Source organism: Etheostoma spectabile, unplaced genomic scaffold (genome assembly GCF_008692095.1).
Source record: "Etheostoma spectabile isolate EspeVRDwgs_2016 unplaced genomic scaffold, UIUC_Espe_1.0 scaffold00017795, whole genome shotgun sequence".
Taxonomy (NCBI): Eukaryota; Metazoa; Chordata; class Actinopteri; order Perciformes; family Percidae; genus Etheostoma; species Etheostoma spectabile.
The window spans coordinates 1-9,743 of record NW_022604160.1 but is presented as its reverse complement, the minus strand read 5'-3'; the positions used below and the strand labels follow the sequence as shown (position 1 = coordinate 9,743).

General features: G+C 44.3%; 1 protein-coding gene across 4 annotated transcripts; it reads right to left on the bottom strand.

The window, feature by feature from the left end:
- Window positions 1-1,948: 1,948 nt before the first annotated feature.
- On the bottom strand, window positions 1,949-9,115 carry LOC116679548 (H-2 class II histocompatibility antigen, E-S beta chain). 4 transcript variants are annotated; one of them, XM_032509212.1, is made up of 6 exons: window positions 8,859-9,114; window positions 5,685-5,957; window positions 4,747-4,960; window positions 3,048-3,115; window positions 2,710-2,823; window positions 1,949-2,016 (listed from the first exon to the last, which is right to left on the bottom strand). In XM_032509212.1, the coding sequence occupies exons 1-6, from the start codon at window positions 8,908-8,910 to the stop codon at window positions 1,991-1,993; spliced, it is 747 nt and encodes a 248-aa protein (XP_032365103.1). In that variant the 5' UTR covers window positions 8,911-9,114; the 3' UTR covers window positions 1,949-1,990. The 4 variants fall into 4 exon arrangements, with proteins under 4 accessions (XP_032365103.1, XP_032365101.1, XP_032365100.1 ...); XM_032509210.1 differs by lacking the exon at window positions 1,949-2,016 and adding an exon at window positions 2,081-2,159 and having other exon boundaries at window positions 2,607-2,823; window positions 4,747-4,955; window positions 5,680-5,957; window positions 8,859-9,115; XM_032509209.1 differs by lacking the exon at window positions 1,949-2,016 and adding an exon at window positions 2,081-2,159 and having other exon boundaries at window positions 2,607-2,823; window positions 8,859-9,115.
- Between the last annotated feature and the right edge of the window lie 628 nt (window positions 9,116-9,743).

Genomic DNA, 9,743 nt, shown 5'->3' with positions numbered 1-9,743 from the left:
AATACCTTTAAACACCTTTAAATACCTTTAAAACACCTTTAAAATACCTTAAAACACCTTTAAAATACCTTTAAAACACCTTTAAAATACCTTTAAAATACCTTTAAAATACCTTTAAAACACCTTAAAACACCTTTAAAAACACCTTTAAAATACCTTTAAAACGCCTTTAAACACCTTTAAATACTTTTAAAACACCTTTAAAATACCTTTAAAATACCTTTAAAATACCTTTAAAACACCTTTAAAACACCTTTAAAATACCTTTAAAATACCTTTAAAACGCCTTTAAAATACCTTTAAAATACTTTTAAAACACCTTTAAAACACCTTTAAAACACCTTTAAAATACCTTTAAAATACCTTTAAAATACCTTTAAAACACCTTTAAAATACCTTTAAAACACCTTTAAAATACCTTTAAAATACCTTTAAACACCTTTAAAATACCTTTAAAACACCTTTAAAATACCTTTAAAATACCTTTAAAACACCTTTAAAATACCTTTCTGTGGGGGGGCTGTGTGTTGTGTGTGTGTGTGTGTGTTTGTGTGGGTGTGTGTGTGTGTGTGTGTGTGTGTGTGTGTGTGTGTCTACCATCTGGTCACACACACACACACAGACAGACATTTTATAATTTCACCCATTAATTAACTTATTGATTTCGAGATGATTTTACAGATCTGTTAAACGTTAAAGTCAAACTACCACAAATGTCCTGATGAGTTTCTTATGATTCTCACTCAGTATAAAACCGACTGAAGGACTGGACTCATCGGGGTCCCTGATGGACTCATCGAGGTCCCTGATGGACTCATCGAGGTCCCTGATGGACTCATCGGGGTCCCTGATGGACTCATCGGGGTCCCTGATGGACTCATCGAGGTCCCTGATGGACTCATCGAGGTACCTGATGGACTCATGGAGGTCCCTGATGGACTCATCGTGGTCCCTGATGGACTCATCGGGGTCCCTGATGGACTTATCGTGGTCCCTGATGGACTCATCGTGGTCCCTGATGGACTCATCGAGGTCCCTGATGGACTCATCGTGGTCCCTGATGGACTCATCGGGGTCCCTGATGGACTCATCGTGGTCCCTGATGGACTCATCGAGGTCCCTGATGGACTCATCGTGGTCCCTGATGGACTCATCGTGGTCCCTGATGGACTCATCGAGGTCCCTGATGGACTCATCGTGGTCCCTGATGGACTCATCGTGGTCCCTGATGGACTCATCGGGGTCCCTGAGGTCCCTGATGGACTCAGTTTATCAGTTAATCTGGTGAAGACGTTGTTATGAGACATCTTTAGAGATGAAATACTTTACTATTATATATTAATATAATATTATTATATATTAATATTATATTATTATATATTAATATTATATTATTATATATTAATATTATATTATTATATATTAATATTATATTATTATATATTAATATTATATTATTATATAGTTTCTTATCTGGTCAATAATAAATATAATAAATCCACCGAGAGGTTTCTGATCAGTTTATTAGACTCAGAACATGTTCCACACCAGAAAATACAGAAAATACAGAAATATCATAGAAATATCATAGAAATCTAATTTAAATCTTATTTAAATCTTATAGAACTCTACCAACCAACCCTACCCCCCATCCCCAGGTCCCTGGACCATATGCTGAGACCAGAGTTATTATAGAAGCAGATGTTAAATATTGATTTCACACAGTAAAGAATCAGAGTTCAGATCCAGCTGGGATACACCAGAGTCCAGACTAAACCTGGTCCAGGACTGTCAGAGTAACACTACAGTCCTGGGTCAGGTTCAGACCTGGTCCAGGACCATCAGAGTAACACCACAGTCCTGGGTCAGGTTTGGACCAGCTGAGTATCAGAGTCCAGATCATGAGAGAATCAGGATTTGAGTCGGTCCAAGCAGCAGCTGGTTTTAATCCATCTGACAAACAGCTGCAGGACCAGAACCAGGTCCAGAATCAGCTACTGGGAACCAGAATCCGTCCTGGATTAAAGAGAAGAGACAACACATCCTGACATTAGTCCTTAGAACTGAACCGGTCTGAAACTAACAAAACAAAAGGTTACTTTAGAGAACTCTTAGAGACCGGTTTCAGAAGGAGTTGTAAACATAAACAGCGTTGAGACCATCTGGACCTGCTCTGGAACTCCTCTGAGACTGGAACTATCTGGACCTGGTCTGGAACTCCTCTGAGACTGGAACTATCTGGACCTGGTCTTTAACTTCTGATATGTGAACCATCTGGACCTGGTCTGGAACTCCTGAGACTGGAACTATCTGGACCTGGTCTATATCTCCTCTGAGACTGTAACTATCTGACTGGTCTAGAACTCCTCTGAGACTGTAACTATCTGACTTGGTCTGCAACACCTGTGAGACTGGGAACTATCTGGACCTGGTCTGGAACTCCTGAGACTGGAACTATCTGGACCTGGTCTATATCTCCTCTGAGACTGTAACTATCTGACTTGGTCTGGACTCCTCTGAGACTGTAACTATCGGACTTGGTCTATATCTCCTCTGAGACTAGAGCTATCTGGACCTGGTCTATATCTCCTCTGAGACTAGAGCTATCTGGAGCTGGTCTGGAACTCCTCTGAGACTGGAACTGTTGTGAAACTGGTCTAATGTCCTGTAAAGAGGTCTGAAGTGATCTACATGGAGCCCTGGTCTGACCTCGGGTCTTGCTCTTGTAGTAGATGAATCCAGCCAGAGATAAGACCAGACCCAGACTCAGTCCTGAGGCTCCGATCGCAATCTTGTTCCTGTCAGACTCAGGCATGGACGGGTCTGAGGACAGACAGGGAGAGAGAGAGACAAGTGAGGAGACAGACAGACAGGGAAAGGGAGACAGGTAGAGAGTCAGACAGACAGGTAGAGAGACAGGTAGAGAGACAGACAGGTAGAGAGAGAGAGACAGGTAGACAGACAGACAGGGAGAGAGAGACAGGTGAGGAGACAGACAGACAGACAGGGAGAGACACAGACAGGTAGAGAGAGAGACAGGTATTTACCCCAGGGGGTCATCAGGGGTTCTCTCAGGCTGGCGTGTTCCACCATACAGGAAATCTTCTCTCCAGACCTGCTGACACAAACCAGAACATCAGAGAAACCTGGACCTGGACCAGAACCTGGACCAGAACTAGCACTTCAGAGATTCTGTCTCTCACTGAGAGAAACCTGAACATTACTGGACCTGGACCTAACTGGACTTGGACCTGTACCTAGACCTTACTGGACCTGAACCTTGGCTTTACTGGACCTGTAGCTGGACCATACTGGACCTTGACTTTAATGGACATGTACCTGTACCTTTCTGGACCTGGACCTTATTAAACCTGAACCTTACTGAAACTGGACCTTACTTTACCGGGACTTTACTGGACCTGTACCTTTCTGGACCTGGACCTTACTGAACCTGGACATTACTGAACCTGGACCTTACTGTACCCTACTGGGCCCGGACTTTAATGGACCTGGAGGTGGACCTTACAGGGCCTGGACCTTACTGGACCTAGACCTGGACCTTACTGGACCTGTACCTTACTGGAGCTGGAGGTGGCTCACCTGGACCCTACTGGGCCTGTACCCTACTGGACCTGGACCCTACTGGGCCTGTACCCTACTGGACCTGTACCCTGCTAGACCTGGACCCTACTGGACCTGTACACTACTAGACCTGGACCCTACTGGGCCTGTACCTTTCTAGACCGGGACCCTACTGGACCTGGACCCTACTAGACCTGGACCCTACTAGACCTGTACCCTACTGGACCTGGACCTTACTAGACCTGTACCCTACTGGACCTGGACCCTACTGGACCTGGACCCTACTGGACCTAGACCTTACTGGACCTGGACCTGGACCTACTAGACCTGGACCCTACTAGACCTGTACCCTACTAGACCTGGTCCCTACTAGACCTGGACCCTACTGGTCTGGAGGTCCTCACCTGGGCGTGTACTCCAGGTGAGAGTGGATCTGGACCCTACTAGACCTGGACCCTACTATACCTGGACCCTACTAGACCTGTACCCTACTGGCCCTGGACCCTACTAGACCTGGACCCTACTAGACCTGGACCCTACTGGTCCTGGAGGTCCTCACCTGGGCGTGTACTCCAGGTGAGAGTGGATCTGGACCCTACTAGACCTGGACCCTACTGGACCTGGACCCTACTGGTCCTGCAGGTCCTCACCTGGGCGTGTACTCCAGGTGAGAGTGGCTCTGGACCCTACTAGACCTGGACCCTACTAGACCTGGACCCTACTGGTCCTGCAGGTCCTCACCTGGGCGTGTACTCCAGGTGAGAGTGGACCTGGACCCTACTAGACCTGGACCCTACTGGTCCTGCAGGTCCTCACCTGGGCGTGTACTCCAGGTGAGAGTGGATCTGGACCCTACTAGACCTGGACCCTACTGGGCCTGCAGGTCCTCACCTGGGCGTGTACTCCAGGTGAGAGTGGATCTGGACCCTACTAGACCTGGACCCTACTAGACCTGGACCCTACTGGGCCTGCAGGTCCTCACCTGGGCGTGTACTCCAGGTGAGAGTGGATCTGGACCCTACTAGACCTGGACCCTACTAGACCTGGACCCTACTGGGCCTGCAGGTCCTCACCTGGGCGTGTACTCCAGGTGAGAGTGGATCTGGACCCTACTAGACCTGGACCCTACTAGACCTGGACCCTACTGGTCCTGCAGGTCCTCACCTGGGCGTGTACTCCAGGTGAGAGTGGATCTGGTAGTACCAGTCCCCGTCTGCCAGCTCATCAGTGGAAGTGACATCAGAGGTGACTTCCTGTCCGTCCCTGGTCCAGGTGACCCGGATCTGTTTGGGGTAGAAGTCGTAGACGCTGCAGACCAACATGGCCGAGTGTTTCCCCCCAGGGGGCGTGGCCGAGTGGACTCGGACGGACGGATTGGCTGAAACACAAACACACGTCCTCTGATTGGTGCGTTCACTTAGGCCCCGCCCACCGGCTCTGATGGTTGGTGACAGGTATCACAGGTGCATTCTGGGAGAATCCCCCGTTATAAACACGGCCGTTAACATTAGAAATTACATCAGATATTAAAATATAGATATTTATATTACTATATACATATAATAATATTAATATAATATTATATCAATATATTTTTATAATATAAATATTATTAATATTATATATTATATACTATAATATTAACATGTGTCATTTACACTATAATATTAGGTATTATTATTATATTATATATTATTATAATTATATTATATTAATATGATTATTATAAAATATAATACTAATATGTATATTGTTATTATATTATTATATTATAATATTAATATTAATAAGTATTATTATTATATTAATATATATTATGAGTATCTGCAGTACCGGGGTCAGACCAGCAGGTGGAGCTGTGATTAAACATTAAATCATTCATTAATTATTAATTTATATTTATATAGTTCTAGTTTAATTTTAAATAATAATAATTATTAAATATTCATAAATGAAACTGGTTCAGAATAAGTTATTATTATTATTATTATTGTTATTATTATTATTATTATTATTATTATATTATTTTATTATTAAGATCTATGAGTAGATGATGATTAATAAATGAGATGATGAAGTCATGATGTAACAGAATAACTCACCTGATTTAGAGAGAGCAGCCTGGTAGTCGATGTCAACGTTGTTCTTGCAGTACGTCTCCTTCTGAGCTCTCAGAGCAGCCAGATATGAAGGATCATTGTTCCAGTACTCAGCGTTCTTCACTCCAAACTCCGTGTACCCGACGAACTTCCCCAAACTACTACTGAACCTGGCGTACTCCACCTTGTTGTAATGATACGACAAGATGTACTCGATGTCGTTCAGATCAGACGAGTTAAAGTCACAACGGGCCAGACCATATTCCATAAATCCATCTGAAGAACACAGAAACAATATGATCAGAGTATTAATCAGAGTACTGGTCAGAGTATTAATCAGAGTACTGGTCCTACCTGCTGTGTAGAGGCTGATGAAGTACTAGTAGTATACAGTGAGTACTGGTCCTACCTGCTGTGTAGAGGCTGATGAAGTACTAGTAGTATACAGTGAGTACTGGTCCTACCTGCTGTGTAGAGGCTGATGAAGTACTAGTAGTATACAGTGAGTACTGGTCCTACCTGCTGTGTAGAGGCTGATGAAGTACTAGTAGTATACAGTGAGTACTGGTCCTACCTGCTGTGTAGAGGCTGATGAAGTACTAGTAGTATACAGTGAGTACTGGTCCTACCTGCTGTGTAGAGGCTGATGAAGTACTAGTAGTATACAGTGAGTACTGGTCCTACCTGCTGTGTAGAGGCTGATGAAGTACTAGTAGTATACAGTGAGTACTGGTACTACCTGCTGTGTAGAGGCTGATGAAGTACTAGTAGTATACAGTGAGTACTGGTCCTACCTGCTGTGTAGAGGCTGATGAAGTACTAGTAGTACACAGTGAGTACTGGTCCTACCTGCTGTGTAGAGGCTGATGAAGTACTAGTAGTATACAGTGAGTACTGGTCCTACCTGCTGTGTAGAGGCTGATGAAGTACTAGTAGTATACAGTGAGTACTGGTCCTACCTGCTGTGTAGAGGCTGATGAAGTACTAGTAGTATACAGTGAGTACTGGTCCTACCTGCTGTGTAGAGGCTGATGAAGTACTAGTAGTATACAGTGAGTACTGGTCCTACCTGCTGTGTAGAGGCTGATGAAGTACTAGTAGTATACAGTGAGTACTGGTCCTACCTGCTGTGTAGAGGCTGATGAAGTACTAGCAGTATACAGTGAGTACTGGTCCTACCTGCTGTGTAGAGGCTGATGAAGTACTAGTAGTATACAGTGAGTACTGGTCCTGATGAAGTACTAGTAGTATACAGTGAGTACTGGTCCTACCTGCTGTGTAGAGGCTGATGAAGTACTAGCAGTATACAGTGAGTACTGGTCCTACCTGCTGTGTAGAGGCTGATGAAGTACTAGTAGTATACAGTGAGTACTGGTCCTACCTGCTGTGTAGAGGCTGATGAAGTACTAGTAGTATACAGTGAGTACTGGTCCTACCTGCTGTGTAGAGGCTGATGAAGTACTAGTAGTATACAGTGAGTACTGGTCCTACCTGCTGTGTAGAGGCTGATGAAGTACTAGTAGTATACAGTGAGTACTGGTCCTACCTGCTGTGTAGAGGCTGATGAAGTACTAGTAGTATACAGTGAGTACTGGTCCTACCTGCTGTGTAGAGGCTGATGAAGTACTAGTAGTATACAGTGAGTACTGGTCCTACCTGCTGTGTAGAGGCTGATGAAGTACTAGTAGTATACAGTGAGTACTGGTCCTACCTGCTGTGTAGAGGCTGATGAAGTACTAGTAGTATACAGTGAGTACTGGTCCTACCTGCTGTGTAGAGGCTGATGAAGTACTAGTAGTATACAGTGAGTACTGGTCCTACCTGCTGTGTAGAGGCTGATGAAGTACTAGTAGTATACAGTGAGTACTGGTACTACCTGCTGTGTAGAGGCTGATGAAGTACTAGTAGTATACAGTGAGTACTGGTCCTACCTGCTGTGTAGAGGCTGATGAAGTACTAGTAGTACACAGTGAGTACTGGTCCTACCTGCTGTGTAGAGGCTGATGAAGTACTAGTAGTATACAGTGAGTACTGGTCCTACCTGCTGTGTAGAGGCTGATGAAGTACTAGTAGTATACAGTGAGTACTGGTCCTACCTGCTGTGTAGAGGCTGATGAAGTACTAGTAGTATACAGTGAGTACTGGTCCTACCTGCTGTGTAGAGGCTGATGAAGTACTAGTAGTATACAGTGAGTACTGGTCCTACCTGCTGTGTAGAGGCTGATGAAGTACTAGTAGTATACAGTGAGTACTGGTCCTACCTGCTGTGTAGAGGCTGATGAAGTACTAGCAGTATACAGTGAGTACTGGTCCTACCTGCTGTGTAGAGGCTGATGAAGTACTAGTAGTATACAGTGAGTACTGGTCCTGATGAAGTACTAGTAGTATACAGTGAGTACTGGTCCTACCTGCTGTGTAGAGGCTGATGAAGTACTAGCAGTATACAGTGAGTACTGGTCCTACCTGCTGTGTAGAGGCTGATGAAGTACTAGTAGTATACAGTGAGTACTGGTCCTACCTGCTGTGTAGAGGCTGATGAAGTACTAGTAGTATACAGTGAGTACTGGTCCTACCTGCTGTGTAGAGGCTGATGAAGTACTAGTAGTATACAGTGAGTACTGGTCCTACCTGCTGTGTAGAGGCTGATGAAGTACTAGTAGTATACAGTGAGTACTGGTCCTACCTGCTGTGTAGAGGCTGATGAAGTACTAGTAGTATACAGTGAGTACTGGTCCTACCTGCTGTGTAGAGGCTGATGAAGTACTAGTAGTATACAGTGAGTACTGGTCCTACCTGCTGTGTAGAGGCTGATGAAGTACTAGTAGTATACAGTGAGTACTGGTCCTACCTGCTGTGTAGAGGCTGATGAAGTACTAGTAGTATACAGTGAGTACTGGTCCTACCTGCTGTGTAGAGGCTGATGAAGTACTAGTAGTATACAGTGAGTACTGGTCCTACCTGCTGTGTAGAGGCTGATGAAGTACTAGTAGTATACAGTGAGTACTGGTCCTACTGCTGTGTAGAGGCTGATGAAGTACTAGTAGTATACAGTGAGTACTGGTCCTACCTGCTGTGTAGAGGCTGATGAAGTACTAGTAGTATACAGTGAGTACTGGTCCTACCTGCTGTGTAGAGGCTGATGAAGTACTAGTAGTATACAGTGAGTACTGGTCCTACCTGCTGTGTAGAGGCTGATGAAGAGGAGGGTGATGATGAAGGATGAAGCCATGTTCTTCTTCTTCTTCTTCTTCTGTTCTTCTTCTTCTTCTCTCTTCTTCTTCTTCTTCTTCTGTTCTTCTTCTTCTGTTCTCTAACTAACTGACTCCGTCTCACTGAGAGCTGCTCTAAGAACCAGAGGACCTGATCACATGACCTGCAGCAGCCAATCCTATCAGAGCATCTCAGAGCATCAGCTGTTACCAGGCAGACAGACCAGCTGCTGCTGGACCAGGAACCCTGGAGAATGAAGAAGGGCTGATTAGGTTTTATTATTTAATATTGAGTTTCTGATTATAAAGTCTGATCAGATTATATCCTCAGTACTGTTGAAATGTGAAGATAATTACTATACCTCTCCTCCCTGCTCCTGGTCCTAACCTCCCCAGACTCAGCAGATGCAGAGGTTCATGTTTTATATGTTGTCATCTGATGTCTGAAGTCTCTTTGAGGACTTCAGCTCATAGAAAGTCCTCTTTATGAATAGATATTATTAAATTGTGTTTGTGCTGTAAATATAACATCTGGGTTTGTTGATTTTAGGCATTAGACAGAGGAGAAACTACAGGAGTGTTCATCAGGTTCATTGGTTATTGATCAGAGTCCTTTAAGGTCACATTTCTGATGATGGAGTCCACTGAGATGATATATTAAATAAACATGTCAGGTGATGACTGTATCGACCTATCGTACGATACGTGGATGACGTCCATCATTTCCCTTTCATGTTACATGTTAGTCAGCGTGATGAATAATAAACAGGTTTCAGAAGAAAGCGCCGTGTTAGCTTCAACAACACACACACACACACACACAGACACACACACGACACACAGACACACACAC

Excerpts from the sequence above, each read along its gene's own strand:
- LOC116679548 (XM_032509210.1), bottom strand. The coding sequence starts at position 8,910 with ATGGCTTCATCCTTCATCATCACCCTCCTCTTCATCAGCCTCTACACA. Across the intron at positions 5,958-8,858 it reads CATCAGCCTCTACACAGCAG|ATGGATTTATGGAATATGGT; the intron begins GTAGGACCAGTA and ends TGTGTTCTTCAG. Across the intron at positions 2,160-2,606 it reads AGTTCCAGACCAGCTCCAGA|GTCTCAACGCTGTTTATGTT; the intron begins TAGCTCTAGTCT and ends CAGGTCCAGATG.